The sequence below is a fragment of the Vicugna pacos genome, chromosome 23 (assembly GCF_048564905.1).
Source record: "Vicugna pacos chromosome 23, VicPac4, whole genome shotgun sequence".
Lineage (NCBI taxonomy): Eukaryota > Metazoa > Chordata > Mammalia > Artiodactyla > Camelidae > Vicugna > Vicugna pacos.
The window spans coordinates 7179259-7198896 of NC_133009.1; the positions used below are offsets into that span (position 1 = coordinate 7179259).

General features: G+C 55.1%; 1 protein-coding gene across 13 annotated transcripts in view; it reads left to right on the plus strand.

Annotated features, from left to right (window-relative positions):
* The window catches only part of PPFIA4 (PTPRF interacting protein alpha 4), a 46526-nt gene that overhangs the window by 15395 nt on the left and 11493 nt on the right, over positions 1 to 19638 (plus strand). For 9 of the 13 annotated variants that reach the window (XR_012063455.1, XR_012063457.1, XR_012063459.1 and 6 more), the window contains exons 5-24: positions 264 to 338; positions 569 to 658; positions 1229 to 1420; positions 1710 to 1856; positions 2125 to 2259; positions 4129 to 4212; positions 4508 to 4639; positions 4968 to 5030; positions 5680 to 5771; positions 7827 to 7935; positions 9479 to 9681; positions 11273 to 11513; positions 11957 to 11992; positions 12208 to 12341; positions 12640 to 12806; positions 14585 to 14678; positions 15134 to 15215; positions 15769 to 15969; positions 16628 to 16690; positions 19067 to 19242. Coding sequence is in view for 9 of the 13 variants with exons in the window: in XM_072948412.1 (XP_072804513.1) it covers positions 264 to 338; positions 569 to 658; positions 1229 to 1420; positions 1710 to 1856; positions 2125 to 2259; positions 4129 to 4212; positions 4508 to 4639; positions 4968 to 5030; positions 5680 to 5771; positions 7827 to 7935; positions 9479 to 9681; positions 11273 to 11513; positions 11957 to 11992; positions 12208 to 12341; positions 12640 to 12806; positions 14585 to 14678; positions 15134 to 15215; positions 15769 to 15969; positions 16628 to 16690; positions 19067 to 19242 (2516 nt within the window). In the remaining 4 variants the exon portion in view is untranslated. The other 4 variants (XR_012063456.1, XM_072948419.1, XM_072948418.1 and 1 more) reach the window with 4 other exon arrangements.

Consider the following 19638-nt stretch of genomic DNA (forward strand, 5'->3'; position numbering starts at 1 on the left):
CCAGGCTGGCCCACAGCTTCCCCAGCCCTGCATCTAGCCAGGCTTCCCTGGAGCCTCTGAACATCCCTTCTCTGTGATTTCTGTATCCCGTGTTCAGGGGAAACAGCCCTCTAACGTCACAGCTGGCTCCCGCCTACCATTGATCTAATTTTCAGCCCCTCCCGTTAGATCCCCTCTCAGAAGTTTGCCTTGTGCCCAGGCGTCTCCGGCCTCAGGCCAGCGGGGTCCCTATTTCTTTCTCCATCTCCCCTTACCTTGGGCAGGTGCGAGAGCGTCTTCGGGCAGCCCTGGAGAGAGTTACCACCTTGGAAGAGCAGCTGGCAGGTGCCCATCAGCAGGTAAACTGGCTGCCCAACCCCCATCTCTAGACTCTAGCTCCTGAAAGCCAAGGCTGGCTTAACCCTTTCCCTGACTCTGTTACTCATCAGATTTCTCCCCTCTGTCTTGGCTGGAAACTGTTAGCCAAAGCGAGGCATCTCTCTCGGGGAGGTGGGGGCTTGGAAGGGTCTGGAATATGTAGGAGGTTCTCTTCTCTTTGACTCACTGTCCTGGGAACTGTGCCCTGCAGGTGTCGGCCCTGCAGCAGGGGGCAGGGGTTCGGGATGGAGTGGCAGAAGAGGAGGGGACTGTGGAGCTGGATCCGAAATGCCTGTGGAAGGTGAGTCATGGGAGCTGCCTAGCAGGAGGCATCTTACCCTAGACAGAAGGTGGGGGTCCTGCCCTGCCTTCGTTCAGTAGAGCAACTGCTTGAATTGAATCTGGGGCTTTCCCTAATACTGCCATTTCTCTTCTTCCTTCTCTCCCCTGCCCCATCTATAAAGAAATCTATAGATTTTTGTTTTAGTGCCTAACACGTACGCTGCTAAGCACGTAATGTGTTTGTCCACTGCGATTGTTAGGTGCCCTCTAACTCATGTGTCCATCTCGGGCAAGACCACTGCCCTTTCTGAGCCTCTGTTCCCCTAGTCATGCCCCTTTCTAGGTTTCAAGAGGCTGAGGTAGCAGGGAAACTAGAAATGGTTGTTTTTCAAGAGATAACAAGGGTGTTTGGTCATTGCCTGGAGCCAGCTCGTGAAGCCCAGAGGAAGGAGGGGAGTGCTCTGCAACTGGGGGCCGGGCTGTGACCTGCTGTGGTTGTGCTGTCCGTCTTCCCGCCTCCCCAGGGCAGGGCAGGGGAGTGGGGTGCCCTGGGCTCTGATGACTGACTGATGGCTCACTGTCTCTGGAGGACGGCATGGGCCAGGTAGAGGAGCTGCAGGAGCTTCTGGAGAAGCAGAGCTGTGAGCTGAGCCAGGCCCGGGACCGACTGGTCACCCTGACAGCGACCGTGGCTGAACTTGAGGAGGATCTGGGCACAGCCCGCCGGGACCTCATCAAGTCAGAGGAACTGAGCAGCAAGCATCAGCGGGACCTCCGGGAGGTGAGCAAGGGCCTGGGCCAGACCCTCTCTTTCTGGGTGAAGGCATTTGGTGTTGCTGGGTGTCCCAGGTGTAAAGGGGGAGCCAGGCAACGGCTGGAGAGTGTAAGACCGAACACTTGGTGGGGCCCCAGTGTGGGGAGGAGTGGTGGGAAGGGTGGGTGAAGGTCAGAAACTGACAGGGCGATATGGAGGGGAGACAGCCAGCCAGGTGTGGGTGGGGAGGTGCAGACAGGATCGTGGTAGGGAGAAGCTGATGACCTTCCCTCCCATCCTGTCCTCTCCTGCCCAGGCTCTGGCCCAGAAGGAGGACATGGAAGAGCGAATCACCACCCTGGAGAAGCGCTACCTGGCTGCTCAGCGTGAGGCCACATCCATCCATGACCTCAATGACAAACTAGAGAATGAGCTGGCCAATAAGGAGTCCCTGCACCGCCAGGTAACTCCTGCACATGGGGTGGGGGGCGTGGTGCTTGACCCTGGAGGTCCGGATGATCATGCTGGAGCCCTCCCTTGGCCCAGAAGACCTTGAGGTGCTGGCAGGGTCACCTTGGGAAAGGGAAAGTCAGGTGTCTTGGGCAGCCAAGAACCAAGATTGCCCCCTCGCTGCTTCTGACCTGTCACCTTTACTCTGCTGAGGCTGGGGCAGGGATGGGGGAGGCTTCAGGGCTCCCTCTTGACTCTCCTCCCCGCCCCCACTCTGCTAGTGTGAGGAGAAAGCGAGACACCTCCAGGAGCTGCTGGAGGTGGCAGAGCAGAAACTGCAGCAGACTATGCGCAAGGCCGAGACGTTGCCGGAGGTGGAGGCCGAGCTGGCCCAGAGAATTGCAGCTCTCACCAAGGCAAGTAGGCCAGGGACCTGGGAATCTGCCTCTGTTCCCCGTTTCCCACGCTCCTCTGAAGCCAGGCAGTGAGTAGAGACTGGGAGGCACACTGGGCTGGGAGCCAGGAAACTGCTTTTCCCTGCACGACTCTGGGAAACACACTTTGTCGTGTGTCAGATGGGAGAGTTATCCCTGCCCTCATCGCCGCACAGGGCTGTGACAGTCCCAGAAGAAGGGATGTGCAAGTACTTTCAAGAAGTAGAAGAAATTACGTGGGGCGAAGTATTTTGATTATCATTTAAAAATAACCCTTGTGGTTAAAATGGCCTTTTGTTTGTGTCTGGAGTGGAGAAATTAAGACTTTTAATTCTGGAAAGGTGAAATCTGAGAGGAGATGTGATCCAAGTTTATATATCCTTGAAGGGGGTGAGTGTTTAGGTCGAGCATAATTTTTGTTTTGTTTTGTTTTGTTTTGTTTTGTCAAACTGAAGCATTCTATATCTAGGGACCACCCCTGGCTGTTTGAAGGCTGTAGCTTTTGGACAAATAAAAGGGAATATAATTTTATCCAACAGATAGTTAACTTTATGGAGGTGTGCAGGCTGAAAATATCCTAGGTCTGGAAGAACTTTGTAAATGCATGGACATCGACATGTGTTGGTTTATCAAGAGAATTTAGGAGTGTTTGCAGTGGGTCGGGGCTTTCATGGGATCATCATAGCTACTCCCTCAAGCGATGGATAGAAGGAAACCAACATTTAGTAACCATCAGGCCCCAGAACCTCTGGAGAACAGGGTCTGTGCCAGTGTGGCACCCTGGTGGGGGATCTGGGGGTGGAACCTGCAGCCTGGGTATACTTTGGTAGACTCAGGACCAACTTTGTGCCTGCTACTGACTGGCTCTGTGACCTAGGAAAAGTCACTCCCTCCCTAACTGGATATCTGTGTCATTGTCTCTAGGATGATGAGGTTGGGCTTGGTGGCCTCTAAGGCTTTTCAGGCCCCTAGGAATGAAGAGCTGAGCTTAAAGTGAAGCAGAAGACGTTATGTGTGGAACGCTGAGCAGTCAAGTTTAGCATCTCCCAGAACTGACAAGAAGGAGTGGGCTGAAGTGGACTGACGGTCAAGGGAGTCATAGTAGAAGGGCTTCGAGGAGGGATTTCCTGACTGTGAGATATACAATGGTCGGGAATATCTTGTCAGAGGAGACAGTGGAGCGGGGTCTCTGTCTCTGTCTCTGTCATGAACAGAAGGGGAGACCTGTCTACCTGGGCAGGTTTCACAGCAGAGGTGATCACCGTGGCTAGCATTCGCTGAGTGCTTGCTGTGCCCTAAGTGTTTGCCGTGGGTTAGTCCTCGCAGTGGGCATGGGTGCTCTTCTTACAGTTGAGGAGACAAAGGCTTGCAGAGGTTCAGTAACTTGCCTCAGGTCACACAGTGAGGAAGGGATGGAGTCAGGATTTGAACCCAGGAGGTCTGGTTTGGGTCCATGTTCCTAAGTGCAATTCCATCTATCTGGAAGCATAGAGCAAATTTATAGTAATTCATGCTTTCAAGTGCAGTTTTTTTCCAGGAAGTGTGGGGAGAATTTACAGTGTCTAGAGGTACCAACTCTGGGATGTTTCAAGGCTAGCTAGCCCTGGGCAGGAAGGAAGGGGTATAGGGGGGTGGGAGAGGCTGGGAAACCTGGCAGGGGTTGGGGTACTTGGGAAGAAAGCCAATGGTGGTGGCAGTTCTGCTCCAAGATGGTAGGTGGAGGGTTTGGCTTCCTTGGTCCCTGAGGCCCTGATCCCCAAAGACCACCCTGGCACCTAGGTGCATAGGATACATGGCCTGAGCAGGAAGGCGGATGACCTACAGACTGCACTGACCCATTCCTGCCTCCAGGCTGAAGAACGACACGGCAACATTGAGGAGCACCTGCGGCAGCTGGAGGGCCAGCTGGAGGAGAAGAACCAGGAGCTGGCTAGGGTGAGGGCACCAGGCTGGACTCTCAGGCCCCTCTCTCTGCCTCAGGGCAGGCATCCCAGGATGGTCTCTGGACAAGGAAAGGAGGAGGAGCTGGGGAAGGACCTGGCTAGGGACAGAGACAGAGCCACAAAGAGGTGGGAGGAGATGGTCAGGAGAGCTGAAGAGAGGGCCCCCCACCTCGAGGATGAGAAGGGGACAGGCGAATGGGATGGAACCACAGCAGGAATGGGTGGCTCCCTTGGACTGTGGGAGATGGCCCTGGGGTGGCCTGGTGCGAGGTGGGCTGGCTCTGCAGGTGCGCCAGCGGGAGAAGATGAACGAGGACCACAACAAGCGGCTGTCGGACACCGTGGACCGGCTGCTTAGCGAGTCCAACGAGCGCCTGCAGCTCCACCTAAAGGAGCGCATGGCAGCCCTGGAGGAGAAGGTGCGGTGGGTGGTCGGGCTCCTGGGCGGGGCTGCCAGGAGGGGCGGAGCTGGTGGGAGGGGGCGGGGCCGGCGGCGGTGTGGGTGGAGTCGGGTTGGGATGTGAGAGGAGAGTCGGCGTGGGGGCGGGGCTGGGGCGTGGGCGGGGCGAGGCGGGACTGTGGGGCGGGAGGAGCAGCCTGGGCTGTGGGTGGGGCAGCCGGCAAGGGAAGGTGGGGCCGGGGAAGCAGGCCGGAGGGCAGGTAGTGCTGGGACGGGATGGGGCGGCCTGAGCTGGAGCAGAGGAGTCGGGCGGGCGGTGTTCTTGGCTCACAGCTGTTCTCCCCCAGAACACGTTGATCCAGGAGCTGGAGAGCTCCCAGCGGCAGATTGAAGAGCAGCACCACCACAAGGTACCCCGCTGCTGGCCAGCCCTGCTAGCCTGGGGTGCTGAACGCGCTGCGAGGAAAGAGCACGCCCCGTTTCATGCAGCGTCTCCGATAGCCAGCACCGTCCCGGGCAGTTGATTGTCCAGGCACATACCTCACGTCACAGTAGATACATCGCCACCTGCCTGCAACGCAGAAACTAAGCCCTAAGCATAGGGCAGAGCGGGTAGCTGAGGGGCAGGGCCCGGGGAAGGACCCAGCAAAGGGGTTTGGTGAGGCCTCATACCTGGTGAGGCAAGAGTCCAGTGACTTGGGGAGGATAAGCCCCAGCCTCTGCCCCAGCAATGTCTGTGAGGTTCGGAGTTCACGGGGCCCCTCTGCTGCCCAGCCTTGTTTGCCACGCGTCTGTGTGGTAGTGAGGGCTCGGCAGGCCCGTCTGGTAGAGTCCTTCCAGACAGACCCTTCTTCTGGCCCTGCCCTAACCACCCTTCTGCTCACTTTCCAATTGGACCTCTTCTCTTGGTGTCATCTGTGGGGTTGATCTCGGGCCCCTGGCTTTGGACTTTGCAGTGCATTCTTTTGCTCCTCCCCAACTCTGCTGTCCTCTTTGTCCTCTTCTCCCCTCTCTTCCCCTCCCTCACCCCGACCTCCACCCTGGGTCTGCCTGGCACAGGGGCGCCTGTCTGAAGAGATTGAGAAGCTGCGCCAAGAGGTGGACCAGCTGAAAGGTCGAGGAGGGCCGTTCGTGGACGGCATCCACTCCAGGTACTGGAGCGCAGGAGGCTAGGCACGCTGGGATGGGGTCCTGGATGGACCTGGATGGACCCTGAGGAAGGAGACTTCCTCCCACCAAAAGACCACCTAGGACCTCAGGGTCTTTCTCCTATTCAGAGTGGGATGCTGAAGCTTAGAGACCTTGGTAAAGTCATCCAGCTCGCTTGGGCAGTTAAGAAGGGAGCACCTGTCCCCTGATGGATGCTGAGAGGCAGGTAAAGCACGGGATGTTCCTTCCCGAGTGCCATGGAGCACAGGCTGTGATTCCTGCTTCCTTGACAGAGGGCTCGTCCTTGAGAGGGGTCTGCTGAGTTACATGCTCACCTGTGTCCCGCCGGCCCTGCTCACAGAAGAGTGTCTAATCATTCTGGTTCTTTTGAGACACCATCTCTGGGGCTCTGGAGGATCTCTGAAATTCGAGGACCGCCTAGGTTCAGGGAGCAGGCAGTAAGCAGAAAGGCAGCAGGAGAGATTGAAATGAGACGTTAAGAACGTCCTCACTGTTGGGGGTTGAGATGCCTTGTTACTCATACTGTTAAGGCGTCTTTTCCTGAAAACATTTCAAGAGATGGTGAGCGGAGCCTTCTACCTAATGCTTGAATTAGGCCTATGTTTTAGAGAACTTCTGGCCTTTTCTTTATATTTTTGAAGCAACTGGCATTGAACTCAGACCTCAAGCCTCCCCTCAGTTCTCTGCCCAGAGAGGCAGGGCGACAGTCCAGAAGACCGAAGTGGATGATGCCACTCAAGGCTCATGGCTCCTGGATGTTTTCCATCCCAGCCAAAGTCTCTTTGGTCAGAACTCGTAAGGTTCCCTCTGGTCGTCCTTCTGCTATGTCAGAGAAGCAGGGCATCGGCTTCCTTGAATTGAGGCTAAAGGGAGTGTGTGTAAGTGTATGTGCGGAGGGGTAGGGCTTAAATTAGGGAGAAGGATGTGGAGTTTGAAGAAGAGAAGCTGTGGGGCTTTTGGGGTGGTAGAGACTTAAGTGTCACCTTTGAGTTTACTAGGAATTGTTATATAAGAGCATGGAGAGACACAGGGAATAGAGACAGAAAATGGTAATTGGAATTCCTCCTACTTTCTTCCTTCCAGTAGGTGGTTCAGCAGAGACCAGCCTCCCCAGTTAATAAGACATGGCCCAGAGTACACCGAGCTCTTTGCCACTGCTTGCTTTCCGTAATGGTTGGGAATTCTTGGCTTTTGCTATGGAAGCAGTGGCCCCATCATGGAACCGGGACTGAGCTGCCGGGGAGAAGAGGAGGCTAAGCAGAAACTCCCCTCGTCCTACAGAGGCCTTGTGTGATTTGTCATGGGCTCACCCTGTCCCTTTGCTGTGGGCTTCCTCAAGTTCACACTAACCTGGGAAGGCACAGGGAAGGAAAAACAGTAGAGGAGGCTTGCAGATAGTCTATAGGATCATTGCTGTGGTCCTGAAAGTTCAGGGTTGGGATGGATAGACCCTTGGGGCAGTCCACGTGCTTTCTCTTACAGCGTCAGGACCTCTGGAAGCTTCCTAGGTATAGAGTGTGCCTGGGTTGAACTCTGGCCAGGGATTCAGTCCAGATTCTAGGGAGACCAGAGAATCTGGTCTGGGGGAGAAGACCAAGAAACTGGACCCTCAAAGTTAAAAGGACCTTTAGAGACCATCCCTCCCAACCTCCTTCAGGGCTGCACACACCCTCCCCGCACCATTCTTGTCAGATGGCCAGGGAGCCTGTCTGAATACCTCTTTGATGGGGAGCTCAGCTTTCTTAAAGCCACCAGTTGCATTATAAGCCAACTCCTGCCATTTGAAGGTGCTTCATGTGTTAAATGGAAAGCTGCCTCCCTAAAACTTTCTCCCCGGGATCATTCTGATCCCTGGAGCACCAGAGAATAAACCTAATCTCTTGCTCACATGGCAGCCCTTAAATCACTTAGAAAAGCTTGTGTCCTGCTAGGATTTCTCCTCTCCAAGCTAAAGATCTCTTAACTCCTTGGGCCCAATAGGTATAAGCCAGGGCTCTCGGTCCTCAGGGCTGGTCTTTTCTCCCCTCCCACTCAAGGACACACGTAGTCAGTGCAGCGGATGTGGGGTTCTCCCTGAGCACCAGCACCCACGCACCTCAAGGTCTGCATCGTTGCTACCCAGCACTGCGGGAAGAGCCTGCCAAGGTGAGGGGGCGGAGGGCTGAATACGGACGGGTCTCCCCTGGGGAGTTTGAGGTCAGTTCAGCCCCGTGCCTGGCTCCAGTTTCACAGACGGCTGGTGTGTGGCGCAAGTCCTCCCCCCGCCCTCCCCCGTGTCAGTGACAGCTGCAGCCCTGGGGTTGGGGCCATCACCAGCCAACAGCTGCTCCCTGCTTCTCCTCCGCCTCCCCGTGGGCAAGAAGTAGGGGCTGGCGGGTAGCCAGCCAGTCCCTGAGGCCCCGCTGGAGCGTGTGCGGGTGTGCCTGGGTGTGCAGCCACGTGTTTCTGGTGGTCAGGGCGGGGGATGCAGGGGCAAGGTGGAATTGGCCAGCTTTCTGGAACAAACGCTGTGGTTTATGGGGGAGATGAGGGAGGGATGACAGGTTAACTGGCCCTTGGGATGGCACTTAAAAGTTTTCTGAGAAGCAGCTGTGAGTTCACGTGGAGTCTGCCTAGGGAGATTGTTAGGGAACAGGAAAGATTAGAGGCAGAAAAGGACCGACTTCAGTCTTCCGGGGAGAAGTCTGATTCCTTCCTCGCCCTGTAATTGTTAACCACGCTCTGTCTTGAGCCCAGGGCCTCTGCATTTTCTAGGGCACTAGAAGATTTAGGCAGAGAACGAGGGAACCCCTGGTCTGATGGCGGAGTCGAAGTCTGAAGTCACCTCTTTTTCTCTCTCCCCTCTCCCCTTTCCTCTTTCTTTTGATAAGAATACAAGAGCTGCCCGGGAGCTCAGTCTAAAGGCTACAGGGGCTGGAAAAGAGCCCCAAGAGGAACTTGGGGATGTGGGTTACGGAGGGTGGGGCTAGAGGTGGGCTCTTTCCTGTCCTTTCCCTGCTCTTCTCGCTCTCCCAGTCCAGTTCTGCGCTCTTTCCTCTTCTGGGCCTGTGTCTGCCAGAGGGGTTTGTAGAATGATTTCTGAGAAACTGCTTCCCCTCAGGGTTGACCAGAAGGTCCTGCCATGTGCTGAAACTGTGCAACACAAGACAGTCCAGCCTGCTCGGCTGTTTTTTGTTTCCTACATCTGGTCATCTTTTGTATTGGTAGACATGGATCCCCTTTATATAGTGCTTTCTTGCTTCCAGGCACTGTGCTAAGTGCCTTGCATGCGTTTCCTAATTAAGTCCTCATAGCTACCTATGAGGTAGGTACTGCCACTATTCCCATTTCACAGACGAAGAAACTGAGGCACAGAGCTGGAACAACTCTCCCACGGCTGCTCAGCTGGTATTTGATGGAGCCTGGGATTCAAAGCAAGGCAGTCCCAGGAATCTGTTCCTCACCATTTGGCTATCTGGCTCCTTGAGTTAGAGAAGTATTCATTAGACTTGAACGCACAAGTCAGTTACCCAGGGAGCTTGTTAAAAGGCAGAGTCTGAATCAGTAGGTGTGGAACGGGGCCTGTGATTTTGCATTTGTAACGAGCTCCCAGAAGGTGCCAGTGCTGCCGGTGTAGGTGGGGAGGGTCCTGCCCCTTAGCCCTCCGGTGTGTCTTATTACTCATCCGCTGCCTGCCTTCTCTGCCAAGGACTGGGAGCCGTCTCCACTGCCTGGGGTGCTGGTCCCCACAGCCACCGCTGCATTTGAGAGTGACCCTGAGATCTCTGACGAGGACTTGCAGGGGGGTCTTCTGCGTTCCATGGATGCCGTCTCCCCCAGCAGCCACTCAGACGCCCAGACGCTGGCCATGATGCTGCAGGAGCAGCTGGACGCCATCAACGAGGAGATCAGGTCAGGGCAGGGGCGGCGGCCTGCGCGGTGCCTGGGCGGCCGGGGCCCTCTGAGTGTGGGTACTGCCGGCGAGTTCTGCATGGGCGTTTGCTTGTCTTTCGGAGTGCCCCAGGCCTGGGACCTGTGCGGGGCATCATCAGTCAGGCAAGATCCTGGCCCAGTACTGGACAGGGAGGGGCAGGGCCTCTGACCGACTTCTCAAGCTTCACTTTCCTTCCCAGAGCTTTGGGGGCTGTGTTCCTGAAGCTCCGGCAGCTGAACAGAATTACTAGGAGTGTAGCCCCCACGTACTGAAGCCAACTCCGAGTGAGGGCTTTATAAATGCTACCGTCAGTCATACCCGAGTCACTGGGGGAGACAGCGTTATTTCCATTCTATAGAAAAGGAAGCAGCAACCAGAGAGATTAAGTGATTTGCCCAAAGCAACGCAGTAAGTGGCAGAGCCAGGATTCAAACTCGGGTCTAAACTCAATCCACTGCGCCATGCCTCCTGTCCCTAAAGAGGCATCAAACAGAAACCAATGTCAGGGAAGGTTATCAAGACCTGCACTTTGCTCTGCCTTTATAGAGAGTTTCTTAATGTTCGTGACAAACAGCCAGGGAAAAGCCAAACCAGAGAACATCAAAGATTTGCGGGGCCAGGCAGGCCATCTGGTTCAGTGATTTCCACACTTCTGGATTTCACAGACCAGCCAATAAGAAAATGCTACACATGCACGCACGCACGCGCCCAGAAGGGGACTAACCCATAGGACTGCCAACTTTCATTCTGTAAAATAAAACATTAAAGATAATTACCATTTCCTGTCGCAACCATTCTACAAAAGAAAGGACATTTTAACATCCCTAAAATTGGAAAGATGTGCTCTCAGAGTAAAGGCAAGTTCTGCTCCTAAAGGACAACTTTACGTCAGCGCGTGTGTGTGAGTGTGCGTACACACACTCGTCTCTGAGTACCTTCCGCAAACACACAACGCTATCACTGTTGTTCTAAATCTTCCATGGAACAGGGGAAACTCCATCAGGGGGCAGCATCAGTTAAAGGCCCTGTGTTTGGGAACCACTGACTTAGATCCCTCCTGACGTTGAGTAGATTGGGGAACTGAGGCCAGAGAGAGCGGTCACCCCTGTACTTAGTGGTGGGTCAAGGATTCTGACTTCTAGGAAGGTTTATATTCCACTGACTAAGTTGCCTCCTTTCCCAGCAACTGCTTTTGTTAAACTAGGGAGTTTTGTTGGAGTAGGCCAGCTAACAAGAAAGAGAGAAAGTTTTCTAAGCTGCAGTGGGATAGAACCAGCTCTGGCCACCAGGCCTTGTTTGTCCTGCCAGTGCCAGAAGCAGCAGGGTGCAGCTGGGCATGCCTTCCGCCTGGGGCCACCCACCGGGTACTGAACACAGCCGTGCCCACACCTGCCTGCCTCCTGGCTCAGGGCCGGGTGGCCAAGCGTCCCGGGTGAGGAAGGAGGAGAAGTCTCACGTCTTACGGTGGCTTTTTCCTCTCGGTTCTCGTCCCCTAAACACACTACGTTATCACTGTTACTCTAACTTTTCTGCGGCTAGTGGTGATTCCCGGTTTTGCCCGCCTCCCAGGATGATCCAGGAGGAAAAGGAGTCCACGGAGCTCCGTGCCGAGGAGATTGAGACGCGAGTGACGAGTGGCAGCATGGAGGCCCTGAACCTGACCCAGCTGCGCAAGCGTGGCTCTATCCCCACCTCTCTGACTGCCCTGTCCCTGGCCAGCGCGTCGCCTCCACTCAGCGGCCGCTCCGCACCGAAGCTGACTTCCCGCAGCGCTGCCCAGGACCTGGACCGAATGGGGGTCATGACCCTGGTGAGAGTCTTGGGGCAGTTGATGAACAACCCTGCCGTCCCTGGGCTCTGCTTCCGGGTTGGCCGAGGGGAGCTGACAAAGCACAGCAGGGCTCACTCCCCGCTGGGCCCCGGCATCTTCTTGTCACTATGTGTGCAGACCCCAGCGCGTCAGGCCGCCTACAGTGTCCTTCTGGGTTTGGAGAGGGCTGTGCAGTGTGCTCCTTACCCGCTCCCTTGGATAATGTTTAAGAAACACACCCAAAGCCCCCACCTCTTTCTCTTTTCCAGAGGTAGCCCTGATTTGCTTTTTCAGGCCGGCTTTTTTGTTTTCTGCTGTGATATTTCTCTCCAGGGCTGTGTGAGGCACTGACTTGTATCTCCTCATCCTAAAACCACTGGGCTCCCCTTGGGGGTAGACATCCGAGGGGTGAGTCCAAGCTCACCCTTCACTCTCTCTTCCAGCCCAGTGATTTAAGAAAGCATAGGAGGAAGCTGCTGGTGAGTCCTGCCTGATGACCCAGGTACTAAGGTTAATTCTCCCAGGCCCTTCCCTTTGGGCTTCTCCCCCTGGGCCCTTGAGTCTGAGCCTGAGCTCCGAGAGAGGCCGCAGGGCCTCCCCTCTGCACCTCTCCGTGATCCTCTGCCTGTCTGGGCGGGGGAGGCAGGCCCCAGATCGCTCCCTCTATCCCCTGACGGCCCCACTGTCTGTTCAGTCACCAGTGTCTCGGGAAGAGAACCGAGAGGATAAAGCCACCATAAAATGTGAGACTTCTCCTCCTTCCTCACCCAGGACGCTGCAGCTAGAGAAGCTTGGCCACCCAGCCCTGAGCCAGGAAGAAGGCAAGAGGTAAATGGACCAGACCCCACCTCGAGACTCTCTGCCCCCCGGTTTATCTTGTCCCTCTCTCTGCCTCTGAACAGGCTGCATCTCACCTGTCCCAGGTGTCCGAACATCCCACTTCTCTTTGAAACACCGTCAGGGAAGGACACTCCCCTTGTCTCCTTTGGTCACTTTGGTCATACCCCTTACCCTCCCAACTCTGACACTTACTGCCAGTTCTTCCTGAAGTCTAACTCCCATCTCTCCTGCTGTAATTTATATCTCTCTCTTCTCATTCCACCCTCTCCTGGCTGTCATCCTGTAGTGCTTTGGAGGATCCGGGCAGCAACCCCAGCAGCAGCAACAGCAGCCAGGACTCCTTGCACAAGGGCGCCAAGCGCAAGGGCATCAGATCCTCCATCGGCCGCCTGTTTGGGAAGAAGGAGAAGGGCAGGCTGACCCAGCTGAGCCGGGACGGAGCCGTGGGCCATGGTCTCTGTCCACTCCTAGTGCATGGGTGCGAGTAGGGGACAGAAGCTGGAGGGTGTCCTTGCATCCGGTCTTCTCTGCCTCCCTCCCAGAGACCAACAGGCAGAAGCCACAGACACACAGATGTAAACACTGGAGAAGCGGTTTTCTGTTAGAGCTATTTCATGGTGGGAAGGGCTGTGTTATGAGATGGTAGCTCCCGCCAGGGGAAGTGTCAGGCATCAGATGAATGGCTGATTTACTTAGGATGCTGAGGACTTCCTGTCTGGAGTATGAGGTTGGACCTCTGACGTTTCTTCCAATTTGGAGATTTTTCTGATGTACTGTGCTCAGGACCTTGTGGAGAAATTTCTTGGTTCTTTCTCTAGGAAATTCAGTTCTTCATTAGAACTTATCCCTGATATATCTTGCCTCCAGGACTCAGAATCTCATGATGCCTAATTAGGGCTTTGTGGACACTGTATGTAAGTAAGTGCTTGGGCCAGGGTAGAATTATTACCACCTCCATGGTAACGTCCGGTTCTGGTGCGTGCCTGGCGTGTGGTAGGTGCACGACAAATGTTAGCTGTCTTCCTCTCCCTTCCCCTTTTCCCTCTTTCCTTTCTTCCTTCCCTCCTTCCTCCTTCTCTTTCCCTCATCTCTTCAGTTATTTGTTCAACCTTTATTGAGTAGCTGCTACAGACAAGGCTCCGTTGTAGGTGTTGGAGCAGTGGTCCGCTCCTTCGAGGACCTCCGTTTCTAATGAAAAGGGAGATGAAAGGGATGGCCCCAAAGCAGCATCCAGATGACTGATGGTCCTGGGACACTCCCGGAGCTCAGAGACCAGCCATGGAGCGGGCAGTGTGACAGGGGTGGCTTTCTCTGCTTGGCAGCACCTGGGCAGGAGTGTGAAGGCTAAGTAGGAGGTGTGCGTAGGAGGGGAAGGGGAGCCGGGAGCTGAGAGAAGGCAGAGGAGGAGTCACGGGCGCTAGAGTTGTGTGTGCAGTTGAGACTATTCAGAGTGGAGAAGAAAGGGGGTGGGAGGAGCAGAAGAGGTGGCTTTAGCCCCTAGGCCAGGGCTCTTAAAGGTCTTGCAAAATGCATGGTGGAGCCGGCCACAGATGGGAGGGGGCAGGGCTGAGAAGGTCTGATCAGTGGAAGGGGCATTTTGTATGAAGCCTTATGATTGGTTTCCTGTGGTCCCACACTACATGGGCATGTAACCCTGAGACAGCATTTCAGGTGGGTTTCTGGATCACCGGCAGCCACTGCCCTCTGTGCACTGTGAGTAGTGACTGGGACTTAAAAGAATCCTAAAATGCTGCTCCTGTCATGCACTGTATAGGGTCCTGGCATCAGTTCGGGAGACCCTTAATAGAGGAGGCCAGAGCGTGCCTGTTTCCCCACCCGCAACCCAGGTCAGGATGATCCTGTCTGAGCCTCGTAGCCCACTCTGGCTCTGTGGTTTTCCTTTGCACCTTGGTTTGGAGGAGGGACAAGTTCTGTCTAGGATTTTGCTGCCATTAGGATGGAACAAGTTGGGTGCATTTGGGCTGGAAAATACTTCCAGGGCTGAGGCTCCCAGGGGGAGACTCTCTGGGCTTGGGGTGACCCACTCGATGCCACTGCGGGACTCCCTGGATGCGGGGATATCGAGCAGAGGCTCCAGGAATAATGTGTGGTCCCATCAGACGCTCTTGGGTTGTCGTGCCTCGGGGCCTCCTGCTGGTCCGCTCCCCAGGCCTGGCCCAGGCCAAGAGAGGAGGAGCAAAAGGGCTGACAGGCCATCTCTTCCCTTCCAGTTGTGCTGACAGACTCCGAGCTTGGTCTGCAGGAGCCCATGGTGCCTGCCAAGCTGGGAACCCAGGCAGAGAAGGACCGGCGGCTGAGGAAGAAGTGAGAGCCCCGCCCTGCACCCACTATCTCTCCCCTGGACTGTCGTGGGGCTGAGCTCAGGCAGCAAGCCCCAGCAAGGCCCTTCCTGAACTGAGCTGGCCTGGTCTAAGTGAGCCCGGCAGGGGCTGGGAGGCTGTCCTTAGGATGACCCAAGGGGGGAGGAGGCCAGGGTGCTGTAGGACAGTGGCCGAGCACCCGGGGATCCCTGGCAGAGCAGACTGAGATGTCTGTGTATCAGGCCATGTGCAAACAAAAGTCAGAGCCCCTCACCTCTGGGAATGGAGAGTTGTTACTGCCTCATGTCTTGGTGTCACACTGCTTCAGGCATAGGGCAGAGGTGACAGTCCAATGGTGGGGAGCAGGGGTAGAGGGATCCAGCTCCCATGGCCCCAGGGAGTAAGTGTGGTTGAGAAAGAAGGGAGGACCAGGGAGTCTGTTGTTCCTCTTCCTGCAAGACACCAGCTGCTTGAAGATGCCCGCAGAAAAGGAACGCCCTTCGCCCAGTGGGACGGCCCTACTGTGGTCTCGTGGCTGGAGGTAAACTAAGGCAAAAGGAGTCTAAGTCCACTCGGGGGTCTGGTGGGAAGGACGTGTGGATTGGGGCAAGGACTCCTTGGGCAGAAGGGTGGTGGTCCCTAGAATTTTCCCAGCACGCTTCTCCCTTGCCAAGTGCACATGTGCCCTCCCGAGCATCGTGGCCACCCTCCAGTCACTTTGGAGGAAGAACTGATGCCACTTACTGTTGCTTGTCAGGTAAATAAGTCTGGCTAAGGAGAACTGATCGACACTGAGCCATAAGACTTTCGCGGGCAGTTTCACTCTTCCTACGTAGCTGCCCGCAGGAGCCAGTCACCCCTGTGATGTTGGTGTTATCCCTTCACCTTCCCAGGCCTCAGATTTTTCATCTGTAAAATGGAGAAAAGAGGCATTTGGTGATGCTCATCTCCACGTCTCTAAATTCCTGTGCTCTGCATTTGCTGTCCTGAGGCCATGCACGAGGCCTGCTCCTTGCCCCTCAGGACAGCCAGGCTCTTGGCAGTGGAGCCCAGAGGAAGGAGCGGGATTTACCCTGTGTGCCCCGTGTCTGCAGCTCTGGGTGGGGATGCCTGCCTGGTACGTGGCCGCCTGCCGGGCCAATGTCAAGAGCGGCGCCATCATGTCAGCCCTGTCGGACACGGAGATCCAGCGGGAGATCGGCATCAGCAACGCGCTGCACCGGCTCAAGCTCCGGCTGGCCATCCGGGAGATGGTGTCGCTGACCAGCCCCTCTGCCCCGCCCACCTCCAGGACTGTGAGTGGCCTCTCCCTCACCCAGGGCACTTCCAGAGCCCCAGAATAGTGTTTACAGAGTCTCACATGGGTCTTCGGGAAGATGGTGGCATTGGGACCTGCCCCTTACTTCCCGTCCCCACAGAGAGCTCCATCTGGTCTCCAGGAGGAGGTAACACTGATGCTGGGAGGCTCCCAGCAGGCCGAGCTCCCTGCCTCCTGCATACCACCTCTCTGTCGCTACTCTGCCAATAATTCCAGATCTTTGGGCAGAGTTTCCAGGACAGGACTTCTGGGGTTCTGTGTTGTGGCCAGACTGGAGGAAGCAGAGCGAGGAGGGCATTTGTAAATTCTGGTCCTCCAGCTTCTCCACGAGAGTGTAAACCACTCCATGGACCCCCATTGCTGAATGTAGTCCATCTCGGTGATTCGGGTCAGCCCTTAGGCCAGCTTCATACCATTCATTCGTATTGGTTCAGGAAACATTTGTTGAGTACTTCTGTGTGCCAGGCCCTGGACTGCGCAGAGCAGATACAGTGATGAAAGAGAGTTGCTCGAACGACACAGTGTGTGGAGCTGTGGGCTGGGCCTGTGGGAGGACTCTGGGGAAGGGAGCTCTGTCCTGTCCTTGGGGCTCCCAGCCTGATGGGGATCCAGCTAGGTTTCCTCTCTGCCTACAGTCTTCTGGGAACGTCTGGGTCACCCACGAAGAGATGGAAACTCTGGCAACGTCCACTAAAACAGTGAGTCGGGCCGTGGGTCCTGGGCCCGGGGTCAGGGCTGAAAACTTGCAGGAGGACGCGGGGAAGGTTGTGGGAAGTCACAGGGGGTTGCAGCTGATCTAGCATGTAGGATGGGGGTCTGTTCTTGGGGTGGTGGGTTGGTGGGAAAGAAGTGAGACTGAGAACAGTTTGTGTGTAGGGGGCGGAGGAAGGCTCCATTCCAGGGGGTCGCAAGCTCACCCTAGGCGACTGGTATATGCAGTGAAGAAGAGCAGGGCTTGGGGGCCTGAAGCCACAGCATCCTTACCCTTGTGTTTGATCCTTGGTTGGAGGAACAGGGAGGGTTGGGGGAGCCTGGCACCTTGCGCGGCTCCCAGCCAAGTCTGGGGGTATGGAAGTGTGTTTTTGCCACACACACATCTGATCCCGTCTGCTGCAATCACAGGCCTGTGCGTTCTTAACCATCCCGACAAGCTTTCCTTAGTCACCCATCCAGCTGCTGGGGTGTCTGCTCCCTCTTGATGGGGCCTTGAGTGGAGGCTGCCCTGTTTCTTGACTTTGCCTGTTTCCCCCTGACACGCTGCGCTCGTTTCTAGGACAGTGAGGAGGGCAGCTGGGCTCAGGTAAGCCCCCCGGCCGCTTGTCCAGAAGCAGCTCTCGGCAGTTCGGGCAGTGCTCTCCCGGCAGGTCCGCTCCCGCGCAGGACTCTCCGAGCCCCAGTCTTTTAGGTCCCCTTCACACGAGGAGTCCCGGGCATGGGTTCTCTCCTGCGGCTGAAGCCCCCCCCCCCCATGCCCCTTTAGCTGCTTGTGGTTTCTCACCAGGCAGGTCAGGAGCTTGGGGGGCCTGTGCCCAGCATGCCTGCCTCTGGCCCGCAGTTTGACCCTCTTCCCAAGGCTGACGAGACTCAGATTAGTACGCATCCTTCTTCCTCTGCCTGTCCCTCTTAGGGGTGCACCCGGTGACCTGGCTTTCATTCATTCACTTGGTGAGCAGGGTTTTATTGAGCAGCTAGTAGGTGTTAGGTCTTTCTAGGCTCGCTAGATACAGAAGTGACCAAACTAAGCCCTCGTGGGGCTTATATTCTAGGGGAGAGACAGTAAACAAATAAATGGACAACATGCCAATAGATAGAAGTGCCGTGAAGAAAAGTGAAGCCCGGAGCAGCACTGCTGATTCTTACAGGGAGACTCGTCTCATCAGCAGGAGACTGGCCAGACCGGGTGTATTGTGTTCTCACAGCAAAGCACTGTCCCGCAGAGGAAATGGATGACTCTTAGAAGTATAATGTTAAGTGAAAAATAAGTCTCCAAAGGTGTTTCTATTAAAACTAAAAACCAAGCAAATTTAATCATATATTGTGTAGAGAAATATTCATTGGTGATCGTAAGAACTGTAAAAAAAAAACATTTGTTTTTTCAATCAAGGTAATAATGATGGGCAGAAAACCCAGCATGGTGGTTACGTCTAGAGGGGCAGAAGGCATAAAGTGGAGAGGAAGAGCGTGAGGATGGATGGGACACTGGCTCACATGGGTGGTGTCCAGAGCTGTCAGCTTAATTTTTATGCTTAATAATGAACATATGCTACATGTATTTTTATATGTATCAACTCTTTCATTCTAAAAGATAACAAAATAAATTTTTCCATTCTAAAAAAAAAATCAAGAAGGGTAAGGAAAGAGAGTGGTGGAGGGTTACCATTAAAACTCTTCCTAGGATAGAGGGCCAGGGCAGGAGGTGGCATTACCAGAACCAGGCCTCTCAGAACCAGCCTGGGTGGGGGTGGTACATGCAGTGTGTGTGTGGCGGGGGGCAGGAGGGCTGGCGGGAGGGAGCAACACCCAAAGGACCTGGAGAATTTCTGGATAGACAGCCGAGCCTTAGAGAACTGGGTGCTGGCCATGCAGGCACAGGCCACCCATCCTTCTTTTTTTTTTTTTTTTTTGTCCTAGCCAAAACGAAACTCACTTGTGGACTGTGTGAGGCCAGCTTCCCAAGTGAGACTGGCTTTCTTTGCCACTCTGCCGGTTTTCTGTAATGCAGCCTGTCCCCTGGGCTCAGCAGGCTTGAGGCTGACTAAGAGTTAGGAAGGCAAGTCTGTCTTCCAGCACCACAAATGCATTTCAGAGTCGACAGGAAGAATTTCCTGTTATCTGCTGCCTAGGTAGTTGCTTCTGTTCATTAGTGTAGATAATTGATAAGTGAGTGGAGATGTATCATTTCAAGATCTTAAAAAGTTCCATTTAAAATCCCCACCTCCCGCCTCTAATGAAAATAAGCTGGAATGGTACTGAACTGCCGTAGAGGTTGGGGTAATATTTCTCTCAATCAGAGATGCCAGCTGCCACCTGCTGGCACTGCCTTGCCCCCCAGCCTCCTCTGTCTTGTTCCCCAGACCCTGGCCTATGGGGACATGAACCACGAGTGGATTGGGAACGAGTGGCTGCCTAGCCTGGGGCTCCCCCAGTACCGCAGCTACTTCATGGAGTGCCTGGTGGATGCTCGCATGTTGGATCACCTTACCAAGAAGGACCTGCGGGTCCACCTGAAGATGGTGGACAGCTTCCACCGGTGAGCCGGGCTGAAACCCGGGGCCGCCTCCCAACATGGGTCTCCCCAACTCTGGGGGCCTGTCTCGAGGAATAGAGGGTGCCTCCATCTCCTTCCATGCCTGTTCTGGGTGGTAATAGATCTCCCTTTGGGGAAAGCCCAGTCTTTGTCTCCCCTGCAGTTTGAGGGGTTTGGTTCCTCTCATCTCCAACCCTTACAACATAAACAGTCATTTCTCCTTAGCGTCACTTGGAAAATCTTCCCCATTTCTTGTGATTGGACTTGCTGAATTCTCTATGTTTACCCTGCGAAGACTCACACTGAACCCAGCATCTAGTTTAGATGTCTAAGAAAGAAAGGAATTAGACACCTCAAAGAAAATAAGGAAAGTTCTTTCTGGACCCCTGCCCTGCTGGC